The sequence below is a fragment of the Equus asinus genome, chromosome 17 (assembly GCF_041296235.1).
Source record: "Equus asinus isolate D_3611 breed Donkey chromosome 17, EquAss-T2T_v2, whole genome shotgun sequence".
NCBI lineage: Eukaryota > Metazoa > Chordata > Mammalia > Perissodactyla > Equidae > Equus > Equus asinus.
In genome coordinates, this window is record NC_091806.1 from 170,733 (window position 1) to 194,183 (window position 23,451).

At 50.0% G+C, this 23,451-nt stretch overlaps 1 protein-coding gene across 2 annotated transcripts in view; it reads right to left on the reverse strand.

The window, feature by feature from the left end:
- Window positions 1-504: 504 nt before the first annotated feature.
- The window catches only part of KIAA1549L (KIAA1549 like), a 267,475-nt gene continuing 244,528 nt past the window's right edge, over window positions 505-23,451 (reverse strand). For both annotated transcript variants that reach the window (XM_044750163.2, XM_044750162.2), the window contains exons 17-21: window positions 21,872-22,222; window positions 11,594-11,691; window positions 9,129-9,277; window positions 7,830-7,981; window positions 505-3,006 (exon numbers count right to left, since the gene is read on the reverse strand). In XM_044750163.2, the coding sequence (XP_044606098.2) occupies window positions 2,725-3,006; window positions 7,830-7,981; window positions 9,129-9,277; window positions 11,594-11,691; window positions 21,872-22,222 (1,032 nt within the window). In that variant the 3' untranslated portion in view covers window positions 505-2,724. The remainder of the gene's footprint in view (window positions 3,007-7,829; window positions 7,982-9,128; window positions 9,278-11,593; window positions 11,692-21,871; window positions 22,223-23,451) is intronic.

The following is a 23,451-nucleotide window of genomic DNA, read 5'->3' on the forward strand; positions in this document are numbered from 1 at the left end:
TCACAAGAACATAGAGAACCCCTCATATGACCTTTGTCTACTTTTTAAACTTCCAGTACGGTTCAAGAAATGTGTGACGGACAAGCATGCAGGCAGCATGGTGACACCTGCTGGAGCATGATCCTTGGGCAGGTCACTCCACTTCTCTGAACTTTCACTCCATTCTCCAAGGTTGCCAAGGTCCTTTGTGGCTTCTTCAGCTGTCTGGAGGGTCGTGAGGATGCAGAACCTCTGGGATTTCATGGAACTCTACTTTCCCTTCCATGAGGCTCCTTGGACCCTCTGCCTTTTCTCAGAGTCAGCTGTCCGGGTATCTGCCACCTCCATAAGCTCAGGAGGCTCTTTCAGAGAAAAGACCACATCTTATTCACAGAAAAATCAAACCATGGTGGCTATCTCCCCATTGGTGGGAAAACATGAACAGATTGATTTCTTTTCAGCTTAAGGTTCTCTTCCCAGATACTCTCCTTAAACCTGTGGTGTCTGGTTTAAAGGAGTATCTGATTTGTTTCTCCATCTTCTTAGCAAGCTGGAGCTGTACCACTGCCTCCTGTAGGCTCATTCTCTCTAAGTCACTGAAACATCCAAGCTCAGACATTGTCTTTGAAGCACATATATTTTAATTACACTAAGGTCTTGAAACTTCATTTTCACGTAAAGTATTTCCAGGCGTTTACCAAGCAGACAAACTACTGGGTTGAGATCATTGCACTGATGAAGATTAATAGTACTGATAAGGCGGGACAATGTAGCTGACTTTATCGGACTCATATCATTTGCATGGAAAGGCTGAGTTTCTTTGGCTCTTTGTTCATTCAAGTGCATACCTATTTGGATAGACTTAGGCATTGTGTTAATCTGTCAATAAAATCTTGCACTGTCCACAGTGTTTTGCAAGCTGATCTAGGTTTTGGACTATGACAACTGGCCATTGGTAGAAATATACCATATATACACATGGAAATTACAAAAATACTTTTTATTTATAGCTGATTTTTTTCTTAAGTAACAAAAAACTAACACTATGAAAGATCAACCAGCATACCAAAAGGATACTACCTAATATCATCCAAACAAGAGACCAGTTTGGGGACTCCATGACACATCATCTCTGGAACATTCCTGAAAGGGCTGTTTGCCACTGGGAAATAAAAACAGCTTCTTGGAAAAGTCTGTGCTTTGACAGTTTGCATCTCCCATTCTAATCACTTCCATTCCTACTCTTCGCTCAGGCTTTAAATTTCTACCTTCTTCTCTCAGTAAAGACCAAAGAAACTCAGGAGGAGAATGGAAAGATGGGCTCAGAGGAAATGGAGGCAGCTGAAGCCAGACAGATCATGGGTGAAGGCAGCACAGGACCTTGCTCTCCAACAGACACCACTCAAGCCCCCAACACTGCGCACAGCTCCCAAAGCTGGGGAGGAACCAGAGTGTCCCCTCCCCTGGGGCTACCGGAAGGCAGCAGCTGTTTTGCTTTTGCATTGACAGTTCGCGGCTGGGGCCTCAGGGTTTTGAGGCCATGTCCACCCCCACGCCACGCCCACCATGGTGATGGGCAACACCACGGTCACAAGGTCAGCAGCTGTGTCATTTCAGCAAACGTTCTCTGTGTCCATTAACTACGGGGAGTGGGGAGGGAGGGGACCGGCGAACTCCATACACATTTTAAAATGTTATTTACATTTAAACATAAATCAATAGATTTTCTACATTCAGAAGCTTCTATAAACAGAGGCCTCAGCCTGGGGAGGCTGTGGATCCACCATGCCTGCTTCCAAGAGGCATCAATTACCATCTCCTTTTGTATCACTCAGCAGCACAAGCTGGACATCATTGTTGAAGAGACAGATTTTCTTGTAAACGTCGATGCATCTATTATCCCCCCAAAGAGAGAAGCTTCGTTTTCAGGCCACCTCCATTGCAGGGCAAAGAAAAACCTCCACAAATACCTGTTTGTCTTTTGTAGGGTCCTAAAAGCACTGCGCGCTGATCCTCTTTCAGTTGGAGGGTACTCTACAGCGCCTTCCAAACCTGCCAACACGAGCCCACCATTCCCTCTCATCTTGTCTCTTTCCGGGCCTTTGTTTAATTAATGAAAGAAAAAAGAGTTAGGACTATTTATAAGTGCGGGCACTGCCAGTATTGACTTTCATCCAATTCATTTGACTTTGAATATGAACTTTTAAAAGAAAAGGACTCAAGTTTCTTGGCTGGAGTCGGTGCCTCCCTTGCAGACTGGAGGTGGTTTTAACAGTTGCAGTCAGAGCTGGAGAAGGGCGAGTCCAGGCTGCAGCTCCATCGCACGCTTGCACTGCCCTCAACACACAAACAGTTAACGTGCAGAGGTCACCGCAGACAGAACTCTGTGCTCCCCATCCTGGTGTTTTATTAAAATGTGGCAGTGGACAGGAGTCTTCAGATGAGACAGCCTCTCGTGACTAAGGCTCCATAGGGAAACACGCCCACAGTTCAAACATTTAACACAACAGAATATCAAACGGATGGTCCCATGCAGCGACTTCTTGACCTGCAATCAGTTGAACAAGCCAAGAGGCATGTCATTCAAGATCTTTCCTGTTTCCCAGAAGCCCTACTGTTCACCTTTTCAGAAACTGAGGGTGAGACAGACTCATACATTGTCTGTGTCTCAAGTCCTGACACATTAGGCTTGAGAAACCCGCAGATGGCTTCCTCAGAGTGTGGAATTCCCTCAGGGCGAAGGCGTCAGACCTGGAACTCAAACATGTCTGTCTGTTTCTTGGCCAACTTGGCCACTTCTTCCCGGATGGCCTTCACGAGGGCCGCCGTGGAGATGTTGGTGAGTGGCGTCTCGGACGGGTCATTCTCTGCCAGGCTCTGCTGTGAGGCGGCCGCTGAGGGCGTCGGGGCCTGCTCCAGGCTGGGGTGCAGGCCGGTCGGCTGGCTGTACTGGCGGGGCAGCCTGGAGGGCGAGTTCTGCTGATACCGTGAGCGGGGGTAGGCCTCAATGTACCCTGGGAGGGGGACCTGCAGGGGAGGTCGGAGGAGAAGAGAACGGGGTTAGGAAGAGGCTCAAGCCACCGGACACACTTGATACTGGAAGCAGGAAGGCACTGAGGACAAGGAAAGAGATTCAGAAGAAAATGGAGGCCACGTACCATACAGTGCAGATACAGTCCCTGGATATGCTAGTTGGGTGATTAAATGGGGTTTCAAACCTTGCTGCCAACAGTTGGAACATCCCTGAGTCCACATCTGAACCCACCCGGCCAGCTTTCGAACGTAAGCACAGCTTAGCGAACAGTGTTGTTCTCTGTTGCCCTCAGGGGACTCAGGGGTTGACTGTTGACATGATCGCTGACCCTGAATGAGCCCTGGGCTGACGGCTTCCCACATGTGATCATATTTCACTCTCCAAGCAACAGCCTAGGAGCTATGTATTATTATTCTTATCTCACAGAAGAGGGAACTGAAGCAAAGAGTGCCACAGTCTCAGGTGACACAGGTAACAAGCCGCTGAGACACACTTCAAGCAGCTGTCTCCAAGGGCTGGGAGTCAGCCGCTGCACTAGAACATTTTCCATCTGGAATACAATCTTGGTTTCTCGAAAAATTCTTCTCTTTTCTTTAAAAGTGTAAGATGCACAGTTCTATGCTTAAATACACGGACACTTCTAGCACTAAAGACAGGTCACTGATTTGGGATTCGGGGTTGACTTTCCCAGAGAAACAGCACCACATGTGGGGATGCTGTCCTGGGTCGTCCACAAAGGCCTCTCTCTCCCAGAATGCGGGCAGGCGCGCTGCGGGATGAGTGCCCTGGAGCACACAGGATAAGCACAGGGTGCTGCAGCGAACGGGGCAGGCGGGTGGCGGGGAGGGCAGTTGGGTGGCTTTGGGGGACAAGCAGCTTCACTGGGTCTGGAAGGCTGTGGCCAGGGAGACCAGGTGGGAGGGTGTTCCAGGCGGGCGGAGGGAGGGAAGCAAACGCAAGGTCATGGGGTGCCTAGAGGATGGTGCACCCTGGGAGGCTGGGTGAGTTGGCTCCTACTAGAGAGGGTATGTGGGGTGTGGGAGAAGCTCAGGAAAGACAGACAGGCAGGGCCAGATCAGAAAGCTGCTGAATGCCAGGCTTCAGAGTTAGGTTTTCCATGGCACACTTCTGAGGACTGGAGCATGATCCCATTCCCTACGAGGTGCTCCCCTGGGCCTGGTAAGGGTGCAGTGGGATGGGCCTGGGTGATGATGCAGAAACTTTGTATGGGCGAATGTGTAGGAAGCAAGCAGCCCAAACCTCTCCCCGCCAGATGTTCCAACAACCCCTCCGGAGGGGACAGGTTTCTGAGACACAGCCCCGAGGGGCGCCAGGCAGAGAGAGGGAGGTCTGTATTCTAGAAAGGAGGCTCTGGAGGTGAGCCCTCAGGAGGGCGCGAGGAGATGGCTTCTGAGGATGCTGCAAGAGGCCAGGTGAGAGCTGGCGAGGACCCGTGAGAGGGAGGAAGGAATGAGATGGACGTCCCAAGTCTGGGCTTTATTTCCCCACAAGACCTGGTGAAGAAAGACCAACTGGCAGACAGGTGCTCATGGTGGGTCCCTGCCCACGAGGGCTGGCATATTTCACCTCATCGTAGAGGAAAACCACAGCTGGACTGTCCGAGTCCTTGGGCCTCAAGCGCTGGGAATACCCAGGTGATTGGGGTAACAGAGAGCCAAGGCCGGGACGTAGGACTTGCAGGTCAGGTCTCAGCTCAAACTTCCCTTCTGCCGGGAGACGCTCCCCAGCCCTGTCTCAGCAGGGCCCCCTGTGAGGGCCTCTGTGCATCTTCCCCAGCGTAACAGCCACCACTCGGATGTCATCGCCTGTCTCAGGCCATCGAGTTCCTGATGGCAGAACTGGGTGTCACTCGCCTAGTGCCGTGCAGCAGTGCCCAGAACTGCACACGGCACACAGTAGGGAGCCTCTCAGAGCCCAGGGCTCTGAAGAGCACGGTCTGAAATTGTCGAAGGCTGACGAGCCAGTGCCATCTGTTTGTGAGGGAAGCGACCACGTCTGCTTTCCCAGCATTTCAAGCTCAGCTGGAGCTGAGAGTCTGTGTCCAGCTCGGAGACCCCCCAGCTCTGCGGCCTCCAGCATCTTGGTGCTGGTGCTGGGACAGGCCAGGGACACGCGGCTCCCCTGGAGAGGCTGCAGGGCAATATGCAGAGAAGACGAGAAGCTCCCCCTCCCTACGGGGGACGCAGGCTGGAGCCATCACATCTTGCCAGCTAAAATCCAGGGCTGGTAAACAGCACTCCCTCCCCAGCCAGTGCCCATGGCAGGCATCACCTACAGACCACAGCACACTTTCCTGCTGGGCCTGGAAGCCCCTCCAACCGGCTCCATCCAGCACCACGGATGTCACCTCTCTGTCAACCCAGTCCCAGGTGATTTATCCAAGCCAGCTGCTTACATCTGAATACCCGGGATCAGGAAGGTCAGACACCCAAAGGAGCTGGGGCTCCTCCTCCTCACACGGGTGCGGAGGGTGCGCAATATCTCTGCCTGATGGAGGCTGCAGCAATCACCTTCCTCTTCAAAACAACCAATAGGAAACTAGCTTGCCCTCACACTGAGAGGACAAGCCCAGAATGACAGAGGCATCCTGTCGGGAAGGTGAGCTGTTGATTTGCTGGGTTCCTTCTCCTTCATATTTAAGGCAATACGAACCCAACGGCATCTGGATGTTGCCATAAGCCTGGCTAAGCTCTCGTCTGTAAGTGTCTTGAGGACAAGAGCCAGGGTTTGGGGAAATACCTCTGCTGACTCCTCAGAATACCCAGGGGGCTCTGCACCCAGAGGGTGAGCCCACACAGCTGCAGGTTTCCTGCCTCATTAGCACAAGTTAACTATCATCCACTTTCTGAAAAGTACACGTTGTGTTTAGACTTGAGTGGAATTAAGGAGTCAAATGAGCCCTGCCCTGATCAGCTCACACCAGTGATTTCAGCCGTCTAGATGGCTGAGCACAGCAAAGGGCACACAGCGGCCGTGGACAGCCCCCAGGCACCAAGAGGCCACACGAAGACAGCAGACCGATGGCAGGGCCCGCTGCTGCACTCCGGGGCTGACCTGTTCCAGCTCGGCAAACAACTCTGAGGATGTCAGACCACCTCATGTGCAGATGACAGCATATCAGGAAAAGCATATTTAGGGTGAGTATATCTCTGGAAGTGGGGACACTAACAGCAATATAAAGTGCCTGCTGGGAGCAAGCTCAGGGAAAGAAAAACCACACTGAGCCTTGTAATAACTCCAAACGCTATAGTAGTTTGGAGACGTTTGAGGTAGGTGCAATACTCCGACACAATGTCAGGACCCATCTCACAAGTGTCACGTTAGCATAGCGAGCCATAACGATGATACTGAATTATGTGTTAAGGACAAATTAAATTATGTTCCTCTTTTAAAGAAGGAGAGGAGAAGGATATAACTGACTCCAGAATTTTACTTATTTTTTTGCTGAGGAAGATTTGCCCTGAGCTAACATCTGTGCCAATCTTCCTCTATTTTGTATGTGGGATGCCACCACAGCATGGCTGCCGACAAGTGGTGTAGGTTCACACCTGGGATCCAAACCTGGGCTGCCGAAGCCAAGCGTGTCAAACTTAACCACCAGGCCATGGGGCTGGCCCCAATTCCACAATTTTTTTAAGGCAAGATGGCATATATTTTCAAATATTTTGGAAATTAAAGGGGTAAGCTGTGATCATCAGCAAAATTAATACATGTAGGATAGTTTTACCCCTGATGGTGTTGCTTAGATGTGACAGCACTGCAATAAGAATAGACACAAAAGCTAAGGTTGAGTTGAACTTGTAGGAATAGAAAGTATGGACCCCAGGGGTTTGGACAGAAAGAAAGATGATCCAGGTCTTGGGTGTCAACATGTTTCCTAAATCTAGGATGTGTTCCAAATGCTAAGACCAAACCCTAACACGGCAGACAGTACCAGGCCCCCTGTCTCAGCCTGCCTTTCTTATCCACGATGGACAATCTCATATCAAGAGCAGGGCAGCCCACTCCGGAGCCTTCACTGTGCTATTCTCGTTTGCGTGGTTTTTTCACTTAGCAGCCCTTAACCGGTGACTCAGAGGCAGGTTTGGGTGTGAACATCTGGGTCCACTGAGTTGCTGCCCTCTTTGGTCCAGGCTGAGCCAGGTCCACTGTGCCATATACTCCTACTTGTAATGAAGGAAGAAACCAGGGGCCAACGCAAGGCAGTGGTCGGGTAGAAGTCAGGCAGAAAGCCTCAGGATCCACCTGTGAGGTCATCCAGTTTGGGGGGTGAAGACTTCGTTTTCTGGTATTTCATCTAAAATGTTTACAGAATTTTAAAGCCAAAAAACACTCCAAATTTAGTAAAGGCTTTGGAGCCATCCAGACGCAGGTTTGAATTCTGGGCTTAGTGCCTTGCTAAAGCAGTGTGGCTTTAGACAAGCCATGTCACCGGCCGAGGCTTCCTTCTCCTCATCTGAGAAGGGGTGCATCCCGGGAACAACACCCACCCGACAGGATGTTGTGAAGACTGAATAAGATGACATAAATAAAACATTCAACATGGTGTCTGGTACATAGAAACACTCAAAAGATGGTAGTAGTTATTATAAAAATGTATTTGGTTAAGGTCAGCCTGCTAGGAGGAGGTAGAACCTGGACTAGAAGAGAGGTCTCAGGCTCCTCTGTCAAAGGACACCCGGCCTTGCCACATGGCTCCTGAAGTTGCAGGGGCTGAGATCACAGCACTCTCAGTGCTGGCCTCCCTGAAACTCGTCAAGCAGGTGGAGTGGTGAGGGAGTCAGCAGGGTCTCACCGAATCGGCCCACTGGCTTGGCAGCTCACTCTCCCCTGCATAGGACATCCAGGCCTGGCTCCTGTAGGACGGAGGAGGAGTCGGGATGAAGTAGCCGGTGAAGCCAGGTCTGTTGGCAGCCGGGATGGCGAACACTGCCGGCACCGTATTACCTGGCATGGAGGTGGATAGGTGAGATTAGGACAGCGCCCTGCCCACGGCCGACATCTGCACAAGGGCTGGGGGGTGAGGGGTGGGAAGCCAGCACTGGGGGAGGGGGAGGGGGAGGCAGCCACGTCCACCTGCAGCCCAGGCCCTGCTCACCTGCCCAGTCAGTAACAAGGCAACATGTGCTGTGACTCAGACCTAGCTTTCCAGAGAAGTGGTAACTCAACTCCCCTCACTCAGCCCTCTCGAAGTCTCTCATCCCCATTCCAACACCCCTGGCCTCTGGCAAGAGGAAAGGAGACCCTGTGTTCAGGTGTTTCCCTCCCAGGAGGATGAGTATTTTCAAAAAGCCAAGAAAAGGAGCCAAAAGGAGTGGATCCACTGTGGAACTCCTGTGAGGTGGGACACAGTGAGGGCTTTAATAAGTGTTGACACATGGGTGCTTGCAGTTTAAGCCGAAAAGGTATGGTTTGAATAAACTAAAAAACCAATTAGGGCATGTACACACCTCAATGTTCGCTTCAGTATTGCTTGTAAAATAGCAAAAAATTGCAAACTACCAATACCTCCCTCACCAGGGGAAAGGATAAACTGTGGCTTATAGTAGAATAGAAAACCGTGCGGCAGTTTAAAGGCGTGAACTAGATCTCTGCATGGAGCAACCTGCAGAAGTCTTGAAAACGCTGAGTCAAGAAAATAAAGTGCAGAAGGAAATGTATAGCTTGACATCACTTATGTAAATTTAAAACACATAAAGCATTAATATATACTGTTGTATATACATACATGTGTAGCAAAAAGTTAATAGGCACGACTCGAGGACCGTGATTACCTCTGGGGAGAAGGGGAATGCGATGGGGATGGACAGCTGTATCTGTAATGCTTTAAAGGTATTTGTAACTTAAAAAAACCCTGAAGTCTTGCAAAATGTCAACATATACCTCGACTGTAATATATCTTAATATTTTGCCAGATTTCAGATCTTTATAAGAAATAAAGCAGTAGCTTTTCTAGCAGGGCTCTTGAGGTCAAGGGGGACCCGCAAATGCAGCGGCTCTGACTGCATAGGGTGGAGGTGAGGTAGAGTGTGGATTTGGGGTGCAGGGCTGGGCCCATCCCCGCGGCTCCCTCTAGCTGTCCCCTTTGGCCCACCTGAGTAATTTAAAGCCGACTGGTCCAGCTGGGCCACGGACACGGGGCCTCGGGACACCTGCGTGAAGGCGGCGCTGTCATGCAGCTGGGCGGGCTCGGCCCCCACGGCCTCGGCCATCCTGGTCTTGCTGCCCACGTCCGAGGTGGACCTGCGCAGGGCACAGGGTTGCATCAGGGACCAGGTCCCCGCACGCGCCACCTGGGGACGCATGGCCTCCAAGCCCCCCGAGGGTGGAGGGGTCCTCAGGCCTGCATTCACCCCAGATAACAAAGGGGCCACGTGCCCAACTTGTAGCAGCCGGCCACCATGGTGGACAAGCTGGAACCACTTTAAGATATTCAAGGTCAGTGCTCCTCTGAGGGTGGCTCTTGCGTCCCTGGGGAGTATAACACTTAATTTCCACATAGAAATAAGCCAAGTAATTATCGCTGGGTGTGAGCTGGGGGTGGTTGACCTGGGAGGTGATGACATCATGATCAGCCAACGAGAAAGCTCTGTCTGGAGCGTGGTCGCTCCCCCTGCTGACACCAGGACTGGTGACCCCGCGAGGGCTGGGGACCATGGTCCCTGCTGCTATTGGCAGAGAGCAAGAGCAGGGCCCCAGCACTTTCTGGGCATTATGAATGAGAGACACAATTTTTCTTTTTTTGGTCTCAAGGTAAGCAGAAAATCCAGCCCATTTAACCATCATGTTTCCACTTAGTGCTCAGAAGGCCACATAAGAAGGGGGCAGCCTGTGCTGGGTGGCACCAGCCTCTCCCCTGTTATAAAGGGTACTGGCCAGTGTCTCTTCCCTGTCACAGAGGGACCTCAGGCCCTCCTAAAATTAAAATGGAGGAAAACTAAAGCAGCCACAGCAGGTGGCAGGCTGCCAGCCCACAGGGCCACCCCTCTGAGCAGAAGAGGGGCTGTCACAGTAAAAGTAGAATAGAGCCACAGCAAGGGGCCCAGATGGGGAGGCAGAGGTGTGTGTTCTAGCCCCTTCCCCTCTCTGAGCCTCAGTTTCCTCATCTGTAAAATGAAATGGGAGGATGACCCCATCTCAAAGGTCTAATGCTCTGGGTTTAGATGGAGGCCAGTGACCTCCTGATACTTGGCAAGGATGACAGATGGTGCAGAAGGACATGGGAGGGGACTGACAGTTGAGAGAAGAAGTGAAATAGATGCTGGCCTTTAGCCAATCTGCGGCAAACGGCTAATGTGACGTTCCTCCCATCCAGACCCATTAGAGCAACTGAGAAGCCCCTGCCCCTCCCCAGGGCGGGTAAACACAGAGGGTGTGAGGATCTGACCATACACGGGGGGTGCTGGATGCTCAGGAGTTGGGGGGGGGGTCTCCCTTCCTTTCTCCATCCTACCTCCTCCTCCCGCCTTCTCCCTCCCACAGCTCTGGCTTCCCCTGGCTCCCCACATGCTCTTCCAGGCATCTGCTACTCAGCCAGAAAACTCTTCCCAGGGAACCTTCTGGGTTCTGCCCTATACACTCAGCCCCCTTTGAGGAATCCCACAGCCTTTGAGACCGTTTAGGCCACTGCCCTCATTTTACAGATAAGGAAACAGGGACCAGACAGGGGAGCCAGCTTGCCTGGAGTTACACAGCAGGTTTCTGGCAGGTTGGATGGAACCCTGGTCTGCTGCTTCCCATCCACCCTGAGTTGGCCTGAGGTCAAGAGGTGGTGTCTATAGTAGCTTGGCATTCTGACCGCTGGAAATGAGGGCAGGGTCGTTTCTGAGGGCAACTCATCTTTCTTCACCATTTTCAGAAAGTCTAGACCTGTGGTCTACAGACAGGTTGTGACCCAAATGTTGTGGGGAGGCTGGGGTAGGAGGGCTGGGGCAGCGGGCACAGCTGTTTCTCCCAGCCGGGACACGCCAACTCTCCCAGTGCTCACGGCTTTTGTGTTTCTTGTGTATCTTTATTTAAAATGTGTGCTTTTGGTATCATTGCAGAGCAAAGAGAATGCTGAGCATTTGCTCACACTTGGCATATCTGATTCACGTGCTTTCAGCCTCCCCATCTTGGAAGTCAAGAGTTGGGGTGGGTGCCCAGACACACTACTCCCTGGCCTCTCGGACACCACCCTGTTATAGCAAAGGGACTTCTGGGTGCACCCACACGGCAGGAGGCACCCAGACTTGAGGTAGTCATTGCAGTGGCCCGAGCTGGAGTGACTTTTAGATGTTCATGGTCAGGATACAGGGCTCTCAGTAGATGGGGAAGTCCACCTTGGGTCTCTTCAACTGTGAGTTCTACAGGGCTTTCTATTTAAAATGACAAGAAAGTTGGTCAACTCTCTGAGGCCCCCACCTCCTTCATGGTACTCGGGGTGCCCCAGGCACATGGTTGTCTGTCCAGGTGATGCAGCCTGTGGGGTGGGGCACGAAGGAAGTCTGTCAGATCAGGGTACACTGGACCAAATCCTTCCAAAATATCCCAAACAAGGCAAAGAAAGGAATGTGTTACCGCCTGAGAGAAGCAACCGCGACAGGGCCAGTCCGGGGAGGTACAGGAGGAGGGGGAGAGCCCACGACCATTTCAGGAAGCTGGGAAAACCTGTAGGCCTGTGAAAGAGACAAGCAAATGGGGGGGGGGGGGGGGAGATGGGTTAAAACTCAGAGTTGATCAACACACAGGCTCTTCCTAACGAAAAGGAAGCAAACTTCCGAGAGTCAGACTTTCCTTCCCCCTTCAAACTTGGCCCTTCGATCTTCCTAACATGTTCCCAGCTGCGTCTGCTCTCTCATCTCCCATCACTGGCCCCTCTGCTTGGCCACTGCAGCCACAGTCCTTCAACTGTTGTTAGGCACACCAAGCTCTCTCCTGCCTCCGGCCTTCGGACAAACTGTTCCTTTCCCTGGGACGCTTTCCCCTGAGATGTCCCCAGGGCTCCCTCCTTTACTTCATCCATCCAGCCCCAGATTCCCTAGAGCCCCATGTTATCTGTCTCCATATCCTGCGCTATTTTTCATCATGGCAATTGTTACTTTGGTATTTTATTATATCAATGCCTGCTTATTATCTGCCACCTGCTAGACTGCAATGAGGCAGGGGCTTGGTTGTCAGCTACGTCCTCCTCAGGCCTGGAACAGCGCCTGGTATGTCACAGATGATCGATAAATATGAGAGGAATGAATGAATGAATTATTGGTTGCATTTCATGGAAAGCAGGTCTGGTGGGGGAAAGCAGTGGATCTGAAGTCAGGAGTTATGGGCGGAGGGCCTGCTTTGCTGATGAATAGACTTTCTGTCCCTAAGCAAGTCAGGTGACCTCTCTGGGCCTCAGTGTCCTCTTCTGAAATGGGGCAAGGATGCCTTGCTCAGAGGGGTGCTAAGAAGACCTGGCAATTCAGTATACGTGTAAGTATCTTGCAATCTATTCAAAGATAACACATTGGAACTGTTACAAAAGTGAAGACTTTAACCAACACATGAGGGGATAAGAGGAAAACGGTCAGAGACAGGACCAGAGAGCCAGGCCAGAGCCTTCTTTAGCTAGAAAAAATCTATACATGCTCTCTGGGAAGGCAAAGTTTAACTTGTGCTTCTCATTCATCTTTTTCTTTAGGTATCATGGCCTACCGATCTCTCGAGGAACAAGATGACAGGACTTTAAACCCAAAGGCAACAGGATAAAAAGCAGCAGTAGAGGGATTCCATAAATAGGATCCTTTAAACAGAATGAGGTTTCTCCCTCCTGCATCTGGCAGACCACACACTTGTAAGGGCTAACCCACTACATAACTAGATCCTGGATGAAGCATACCTTTTCATGCACTGGGGGAATTGCAAGATGTAAGGGAAATCTCAAAACCCCCCCACAAGCCCCACCCCACCACCCCACCCCCACCCCACACACCTCAGCAAACTAAATAAAACCATGAGCTGAAACCAGAGGTGGAACTAATGAGGAGTAAGCAAAGGGGGTGGGGTTGCCTGGAAGACAAATGCCATATTGGCCATCAATCAAGAGATCAAGCCTGGGATGGGGCAAGGCGAGGCAGGTGAACCCGAGACTCACTCACTGCCAGCCTGGAAGGGGCTGACAGTGGTCCTCCAGGCAGGAGGAGGCTGGTAGCGCTCAGGCGGAAGTGACTGTGGGTCCTCTTTGGGGGGAATATCTCTAAAGTAGGCTCTCGCGATCAGCACAGACTAAGATGAAGCAACCAGGAGCTCATAATCAAAGACCAGAAAACATGCATGAAAGTCAGAAAAAACAAACAACAGATTTAGACCTTTAGGGACTTGAGAGTTTGAAATTTCCAGATACAAAGCAGAACATAACAACAGAATAAATGTTTTTTAAAAAAAATTGACCAGACAGAGATACTATCAGGAATGATCTGGTAGATTTGAAAAAGAACAAACAGGACTTTTAGAAATGAAATGGAATTACTGAAACAGAACACTCAACATAGGTGAATTAAGTAACAGATTTGTCACAGATGAAGAGAGAGTTTATTAAAAACTAGAAAATGGAACTGAAGAAATTACTAAGAAGGAACGACTAAGAATTTTCCAGAATTGATAAAATCAATAAATTAATTGTTTTAGGAAGTACAATATATTCCAAGCAGAATAAGTAAAATAAAGAGAAGCCTAGACACCTTGTACGAAATGATAAAATATCAAAGCCAAAGAGAAGATCTTAACAGCAGCCAGAGAGAAAAGGCACTTGCAAAGGGATGGCAATTAGACTGGCAGATGACTTCTCAATAGCACCTGGAAGATCACAGAATGTGAAGTGCTCAGAGAAAATAACTATCAGCCTACAAGTATACCAGCAATACTAACTTTCCAGAACAAGAATGAAAGAAATCATTTGCCCAGATCTAGAGGTACCAACTACATCAATACGAAAAGCAGCACTACCATTCTGCATTTCCCCTTTGAGCATCAGTAGACTACGGATGCTAAGGGAGTATTTGGGGAGCCAAATCTTAAGCTCCAGTAGACCCTGAGCTCCTTGGGGTTCAGCAACCATCTCGTCCTGGTACTCCTACCTTACCAAGCAAAATGCTTTACACCCAGCAGTGCTAACTGACCATTTGCTGAATGAATGCTGAGTGAACCAGGAGCCAGGAGACCCCAGGCTCTCATCTTGATTCAGCCATTCATTCTCTGTGGACATGTCATTCAGTCTCTGCACCTCATTTTTTTGTTTTCTGTTTTCCTTGTGAAATAAGGCATTGGAGTAGCACACTGGCTTCCAAACAAACATTTCTCTAGCCATGAAACAATTTTGACGTAACCCAAATACATGACCAGATTAAAGCAGAGCTTCTCTGGTTGAAGCTGGGCGGGAGGGCAGCCCTCCCTTGCTTACCTACATGATGACACCCTGGGAACATCCCTGAACCGTAAGGTTTTGCAGAGAATTTGAAAATCATTGTCCTGGATGTCCTTCCAGCTTTGCATTCCATTATCATCAATAAACCAACAAGTAAGGACATGCCTTTCCCAAAATAGAGAAAGGGTTCATAGCCCTTCTTCTCTCTTCCGGCCTCTCACGGCACTCAGTAGAGGAGACAGACAACCTATTTTATCCCTGGTTCCTGGAAGGCTTATTCTGTGGTGAGCACAGTTTTCTAGCTAAGACAAAGCTTTCTATGCCTGTGTCTGCGCTGTAGCAGTTCACCAAAAGAGTTGATTAAAAGTTCTGAACTCTGGACAAGTATCAAACCAATTCCTTTCTTTGGAAGATTTTTCCAGGTACAAAACAAGACTGCACAGGAGATGAGCTCCTTTTGGGCTATAGCCTCAGGGCCCTGGGGCAGCCACAGGGGCTATAGACAAAGCAAAAAGGCAGCTTGTGCCCTGTGTTCGAGGGCTGAGGGAACCACACACAGTGTCTTCCTTCCTCCCCTGTGCAGGTTCCTCATGGTTCAAAGTCCTCCTGGTTTCGCCTTCTGGCTCCTTTCTCTTGTATTTGGAACCTGGGTTTCTGCTGGCTGCTTTGTGACTGGGATCCCACTGGAAGCCATTGCTCAAAACAGTTGCCTGGTTCCAAGTACCCAGTTCCAGGATAGTGGCTGCGAGCTGTCCAGCTTGGGGCCCAAGGACACCATCTTTTGGGATCCCTGCCCTCTGGCTAGGAAAGAGTTCAGAGACTAAGAACTGAAGGCAGTCTCTGTAAGCAGGTCTCAGATCTCTGAGGTGGAAAGAGCCAGGGTGTGACTAGAGGAGGACACTCTGGGCTCAGAAGTTGGGTTGTAAAGCAGAAGGAAAGAAGGTGGCCAGAGTTTTTTCAAAGTTCCAGTCCTGGTGTCCCTGGGTAGGGGTGAGGGGGGTGGGTCAGGGCCATCCTCTCTACCAATCCCAGTGGAGAATGGGCCCAAGTGAGACCCACTGTGTGCTGGTCCCTCCTTGTGCATGTGCATCCTTCAAGGAGGAGGAATCTGGTCAAGACCAACTTCAAAGGTAGCACCACAGAGGCAATAGGTCAAAGGGGGCAGCCTGAGGCTGAAGGAGCAGGTCGGGGGTCTCAGGCTTTGCCTTGGGGGAGGAAGGAGAATTGGCAGGACAATTCTTCCACGCTCATTGAAGGCCCTGTGCAGGGCCAGCAAGTCAGCCCTAGGTCAGAGTGGGGGCGCCCATGTTTCCATTCCTGCTGACATTCCTGAGAATGCTGCTCCAGTCAGAACACGCGTCCACTCAAGGCCACATGTAGCTATAAATAACTTTGCATCCCAGGGAAGGAAGTAGAATCTTCCAGAAGGATAGCTCTTATTTAGTTGAAAACAGTTCTTATTTAGCTAAAAACAGTTGCTTGGTAATTGAAAACTAATCCCGTGTTGAAAACCCAGTGCTTATCTTGATCTGTCAGGTCACCAAGAGCTACTGTTGACAGAGCAATACTGGAGGCTTCTGGGGCCTCGGGAATCATAGAAGCTTCAAGCTGGAAAGAGAGCAGGAGACACTGAGACCATACCCCTTACCTTAAGAGAGGGGGGTACTGAGCCCAGAGAGATAAACTGACTTGTCCAGAATCACACAGCTAGTTAGGGACACTGTCTCGCGACTCTGAGCTAAGTGTGGTGTGGCCCAGAGGGCATGGGTTTGGAGTCAGACAAAACTGAATTTGAATCCTGGCTTTGATCCTTACCAGCTGCTTGACCTCAAGCAACTTATCTTCTCTGTGCCTGCTTTCTCAGGTGATGAAAGGAACAGTATCATACCCCCACTCAAAGTCTGTGTGAAAGAATCATTTTGTGTGCCAGTGTAATGGCTGGCATACAACACAGATGCTCCATAAGTGACATTCCCTTCCTTCTCAGACAGGTAATATTTTGATATAGTCCTTGTAGTAACCAAGGCTTTCCCCCAGCACAGTTCCTTAAATCCAGGGCCTTCCCCCACCCCAAGCAGTGGAGGCACCCCACCTTCCTGCCCCAGGAAAGGAAGGCCACAGCCACTGAAGATGGCCCACTGATGGTCTGAGACGGGCCTCTGGGTCCTGCTTCACTCTAGGGGGCCGGGGAGGGGGATAAATATGAGGAAGCTGCTAGAGAGGACAGAGGGCCAGGGGTGTGTGTGTGTGTCTGCATGAGAGAGAGACAAAGGGAGAGGGAGACAGAGAGGAGAGACAGAGAGAGAGAGAGACAGACAGACAGACAGAGACAGGGAGAGAATGAGCACGTCAAGCCTGGGAAGGGGGAGGGGTCTGGAGAGGGCTTGTATGCGGGAGGACAAGGACACAGCTGTGCTCTACCTGGACTAACACGTGGAGACCAGATGGAAACAAGGGCTGCTTGGGGATGCCAGCCAGAGTCTTTAGATGAGGACAAACTGGGACCAGCACTGAAGCTTGTCTCCAGCCCCTCCCCATGCTTTTCACCAGGCATGTAGCCCCCACCCCCAAAAGAAGCTTAACCCAGGGATAGGGAGGGACACCCTGAACTGACCAAGACTGAACTTTTGGTTCATGGAGAAGATTATGTGTCTTGCACACCTGAGCTTGGGATAAGTATTCTCTAGACTTCCTCTCCTCCTTCCCTCTCTCCCTTCCCATGCAGCCTTCTTGTATAAACTAGTTTTTACTCATTTGAATGATTTGTCTAAGCTTAGAGGGGTATGCATTTGCCAGATGTTGGGTACTCAGTTGGTTTTCAAAGCCGATTTCTCAGGCAGTCCAGAGGTGAAGATCCCCACGCCCAGGCTGGCCCAGGTATGAAAGAGTGACCTACCTTCAAGGACTCCTGAGAGCTGGCTCATCCTCACCCACAGTGCCTGGGGCAGACCTTCTGGTGTTCCAGCTTCGCCAAACTGCCGATGACTTTTGTGCAACCAGAGGCAGAGGGAGCCCAATAATAATTGAATTTCCCACCCACCTGGCCAGATGGGAGCTCAGAGCAGATTCTAATGTATTTGGAGAAACACAAGAAATGTAACATTTCTTGAACCTAAGCATTGCGGTGGATGCAAACTCATACCCGCTATGTCTGCATATCTCATCATTAACAAAGGTTTAGGGAGGGGACTTTTTGTTTTGTTTTGTTTTTGAGAGGAGAGGAGGAAAAGAGACGGTAAAATTCTTAATTTCGTCCTAATAGTCTCCCTTACAAAGGGCAGTGAGAGGAATGGACGAAATCCCTGCAGACTAGGCAAGCTTCCTTATGAGGCCACACCTGAGGTTGGGAGATTGGAGCTCTCATCAGAGCCTGGAGGACATGCCCACGGCTCAGCTGGCCGGGCAGGAAAGCCCGTGGCTTGGAAGCTGACAGCTCTCGGGTCCAACCTCAGTCCCGCCCTGCCCGGCTGTGTAACCTTGGGCAAGCTTCTTTCCTTCTCCAGGCGTCGGTTTCCTCACTGAGTACAAGGAGATAGTAACACTGACCCCACAGCATGGTTGGTGGATTAGAAGAAAGAATGTCCACGTAGCACTGAGCTTGGCGTCTGGGACACAGTGGGAGCTCGCTAGATGGCAGCTGCTGTTGCTGTTATTACTATTACTGTCAGCTCCACACGTAAAGCCTCTAGTGGGGAGATGCTTTCCCTCTGCCCCCTTCCTCGGAATCCCCGACTCTGACACCAACAGGAAAGCTGTAGGATGTTTTCATTCCACCTGACACAGACCTACTACAGCTGCTAGCAAAACTGGACGGGTCATTCGGTGTTGAGTCCAATATCTTCACAGATTCAAGGGGTAAAATAGGATCAAGAGTCTCCTGAATTGCGCTGCAGAAATCCCAGGCTGCCGGCGGCCCCTGTCCTGTCATATGGACGCCAGCAGCCTGGCCGAGTGCATTCAGCTGCCCCATGGCAGAGCGCGACGTGCTTCCTTTCTGAAGCCGAAAAGTAATCATAGTTATCACTCTAAACTGCCACTTTTTCTGTTGATTTCCACATTATAATAGCACAAGGGGGGTTGGCAAGAACTTAGGTTAAGAATCATAATTTCTACTGCGCATCGTTACCTATTTTCTCCTTTCATAAAAATATGGCCCACGTGTTGTTGGCAAAAGGAAACCTTTGTAACAAAAGAACTGCCTTTGATATTCTTCTGGTTTGATGCCCATCTCTCTGTTGTATTATTTCTCAAGTCCTCCATTTGTTGCTGGCCTCATTTATTTATTTATTTATTTATTTATTTTCAGTGAGGAAGATTGGCCCTGAGCTAACATCTATAGCAGTCTTCCTCTATTTTGTACATAGGATGCTGCCACAGCGTGGCCTGATGAGAAGCGTGTAGTCCATGCCTGGGATCTGAACCTGTGAACCCCGGGCCGCCAAAGCAGTGTGTGAACTTAACCACTACATGACTGGGCCAGCCCCTGTGGCCTCATTTTTAAAGTATATAATGTTGATGTTTTTGCCCTTCCTGGTACAATTGCCAACCCTGAATTACAACAAACATACCATCTAAATTTTTATATGTCCCAAATGAAAGTTTTCGATGGCTTTGTTAAATTGAGGCATAATGGATTGGTTGTGGCATCTTCTTGCCTGTCCTTGGAAGACTCATCCTGGTTGTTTAGGTTTTTCTCTGTGAAACCCAGATCCCTTCACAGATTCCCAGAATCTAGCCTCTATACAGAGGGGTCTGTTTGTTCTGGAGGATCGTCTTGAAAGAAGTGAAGTTTCTCTGGGCTCTGGAGCATGCTCTTAAAAGAATGTAACAGAGCAGGAGGAAGAGAAGATGCTCAGAACTGTCAGGGAAAGGGACAGAACCAGTGGGGGAAAATGAAATGAGTCTCACTTCCTTTCAATGAGAAGGAGAATTTTTTATAGTAATGACTACCATCTATCGACTAATTCGATGTGCTGGGCACCAGATGAAGCCCTCTGACGAACGTCAGCTACCAGGGACTGGAGCCGCGAGGTGCCAGACAGGTGCTGAGGATTTTACATGGATTCTCATTTCTTCCTCACAGCAGCCCTGTTATCGCAACCACTTTATGGCTGAAGATTCTAAGACTCAGACTTATAGTCAGTGGCTGAGGTCACTTAGTGGCTGAGCACCACTGAACTGTGGGCTGAGGGGAAATCCAGGGCTGTGGCCAATGCACAAGATCAGGAAGGACGAGCCTGTGAAACTGAGTTGGTGTGAATCAACGTAGAATGGATCCAGGCAGCTTTTCCCAGGGACAGACACTTGAGAGGTGCTGATGAGTGTAGTGAGACTAGGGTGTCGTCTCAAGCTCAGAGAGAAAATCCCTTCTTCCCCCATAAAGTGGGTATCAATTTAATGGGCAATTAATAGAAAAGCGTAATTGTGGAAACTATAACATGAGTGTCATGGGAAAGTATTTTAAGGTGACAGATTTCTACTAATTGCCTATTAAATTGGTACCCTGATGGCAGAGGCAAACTCATCTTCCTGAGATCTGGGCATAGCCCCAAAGTTTCCTATTTTAGCTTAAAAATTATATTAAGAATTTTGCATTGCATTCCATCCATATCTCAGAAAATAGGATGCAAAAACGATTTCCCGTGTTCACCCTATTTCCTTTATTGACCACACTCTCTGGGTTTGTGTGTCACAGACGGAGAAAGATGACTTCCTTCTGATAACGTCTTACTTTCCCCAAATTTACTTCTACTTAATGAAAGACCATGATGACCAGCAAATGTAAGTGCTCTGGCCCAGGTGACCATCTGGCTTCTCACTGCAGGGTTGTAAGCTAGTGTTCATAAGAATAAAGCACCGTTGTGAGCTTAATCGGCATGCGTCAGACTCCCGGGGTCTGACCACTGTGGAGTGAATGCACAAAATGTAAATTCTGTACCTGCCAACCTATGGACACAGCCTTGCTGTGCTGATGACCCCACCTAAGCACAGCTGCCCCTGCACCAGAGGTTCAATGTGAAATAAACTTCCATATCTCCAGCTAAAGCTTAATCCACAGGGAAAGGTTAGGCTACAGACTGACACTGAAAGAGAGGGTACCGACAGAGAGAGGCTGAGCGGACCAGGAGCAATGTCAAGGGGAGCCATCCCAATGACATGGACGGGGGATCTGGAGCAAAGGAGAACAGTAAGGAAATTCACAATAGTGTGCACACTATGCAGTTATGCAGCATAACAGCAATTCATTAAGTGCCTGTGTCACATGGACTTTGGGGGGCGGCGGTATGAAGTTATCACAAGGCTTGACAAGCCCCGAGGTGTCCCAAATAGTCTACTGCAAATGAAGGGAATAATACAATGGAGAGGCAATGTACCAAAGCACAAGGCCAAACGGCATGCTGGTTAAGAGCACGGGCTCAGGCGCCAGGCTGCCTGGCCTGCGGCCCCAGCTCTGCCCCTTCCTGGCTGTGTGACTTGAACAAGCTGTGTAACCCCAGTTTCCTTATCTATAAAGTAGGGATAAAATATGTACCCTCTCAGAGGCTTGCAGCGAGGGCTAAATAAGTAAGCTAACATACACCTGACACCTGGATCAGTACCAACAACAGTGAGACAAGAAACGTCGGCTTTAATTACATAATTACATAGCACCATGGGGAGACGGCATGGACCACTGCAACGGTGGGATCTGTACATGCACAAAGCATTGTCTATTATGGCCTATGGCTTATAAAACTAGGTCCACCTTTTCAATAAGATATATATAGATGCTACAGTGATGAACGAAATGCAAACTAATTAAAATTGTTGTTTAAATCATGGAAGCTTTCAGTCACTGGGTGCCTTCTCAGATACTGAGGTGCAATCGCCACTAATGAAACGGTCACAACTGATGCTCCCGTGGCGTGGACCGTGTGCGTGGCACTCTTCTTGTACCTCACTCATATCTACCTGTTTAATCTTCACAACGACCTAGGAAGTAGGCTATTTTTCTTTATTTTACCTGCAGAGAATTGTAGTAATGTCCCCATTACAAGGCCAGTGAGCAGTAGGGCTGAGATTTCAAGTCCAGCCACCCGCTCCGGAGCCTCTGCTCTGAACCACCAGGAGACACTCCCCAACATACGGCTCTGTGATGAGTTTTGACATTAAAATGGTGGGTGGGAAACCACCAGTGCATGAAGAATGAGGTCAGCCCTTCACAGGAGGCACAGTGGGAAAGGAGCTTCACTCTGAAATGTGTTGTGGTTGGACGTAAGGGCTTCCGGTGCGCCTGGGCCCAGAGGACTGAGAGGCTTAGGCCTCGGATCATGGGTGGAAGATGCCATGAGAGCCCAGCAAAGTTTGTCTCCAAACCGCAAGGAGGCTCATCACTGGAAGCCCCGCTCTGAGACCCTGCGGGATGCCCCGGACAGGCTGACCAAGGATGGCCAGTGGCGGCGTGTCTGACTTACCGGCCGGGGCAGACTGTACTGGTACATTTCTGGGCGATAGGTTGGCACCCACTGCACCCCCGCCCTGGGCCGCGTCATGGTCCCTGGAGCGCTGGTCACCACCTCCGAGTAGGGCGGGTGCTGCGCGGAGCCGTAGACGTCCTGGTGCCGGCTCTGGCCCGCGTGGCCCGCGGACGCCAGGCTGAAGGCCTCCTCCAGCAGCATGTGCATCTGCTGCCTGACCTCGTCGATGGAGGGCTGGGAGCTGAGTGTGGAGGTCTCCGAGTGGCCTTTCATCTGCCTCGACCTGGCGTAGCCCCGGGGCTCATTAACTCTGTCGATGTTGGTTTCCTCTATGATTTCAGGCTCCGTCTGTGGGATCAAACAAATGCCCATTGATTTGTTAATTAACTTTCCTTCCCATTAATATTGTCTGCAATTGACTCTAAATTGTTCAGCTTGGATGGGTGATGTTCGATGTATGTGCTCATTATGTTATATCCTAGGGGCCCTATCCAGGATTTCACGCAACGGGCTAGTCAGCTAGCATTACAGGAGGAAGGCCACCTTCCAGCTCTCCATGCACACCTCAGTTCTCTGCAGCTTAAGCAATGCGGGGGCTTTGCTAAAGGGCGTAATGATCATGAGAAATGGCTCTTCATGGACGACATTAGTGGTATTCTCTGAAACCTCTTAGAGACATTCTCCACCTTTCTGCCTTTTAGGTAAAAGAATTTAGCACACCCTGCCGTCTACACTCCAGACTGCAGACTGACTCTCGATGGTCCCGTGTCCACCACTGGGAATTGCTGGTTGTCTCATGCCCGTCATCAGAGAGAGTAACAAAATTCTGCCTCTGCATCACTGATCTGAGTGTGCTGCACACTGAATTAGAAGCTCAGGGAAGGGCCCAGCAGTCTGTCCTTTAACAAGCCCTCCAGGAGATTCTGATGCCAGCTCGAGGTTGAGACCCACTAATGTAGAATGTTCTCCTGCCTTCCTCCTGTGAACCTTTCATTCAGGGAGTGGCTGCAGTACCTAAGCAGGTAGAGAGCTTCCAGAGCAGGCTGCATGGACTGTCTTACGTGTGCCTGCTAATGAACGCTTCCTTAATAAGTCTGCACGTGTGGAAGACGCTGCCATGAGACTTGCTTTTGTGATAACCTGATAGTGAGGCTGTGGGAGAGCAGGTAATCCGCATCCACTTCAAGTGTGTCCGTGGCTACCATCGTCTGCTGAAAGAACTCACGAATCTATGAGAATACACTGGCAAAGATCAGTTTGCCACCATGTTCTCCATCCATTACGTAAGTAACACACTGTCACTTTAGAACAATTAGAAAATACAAATAAGGAACAGGAAAAAGAAATCCAAAAATCTGTTAACATTTGGTGTACTTATCCCAGTCCCGGACCTGTCTGAGCGTGCGTGCACCCTCCAGCACGCCCACATGCCCATTTAGAAAGACTGACGCGTTGATAGTCTGGTTCCCAGTGCTTGTTATTAGTTTACCCAGAGTGAATATTCTCCTGTCTGGGCTCCACAACTGAACAGCTGTGTGACCTTGGGCAAAGTCTTAGCGTAGGTTCCCCCCAAAAGT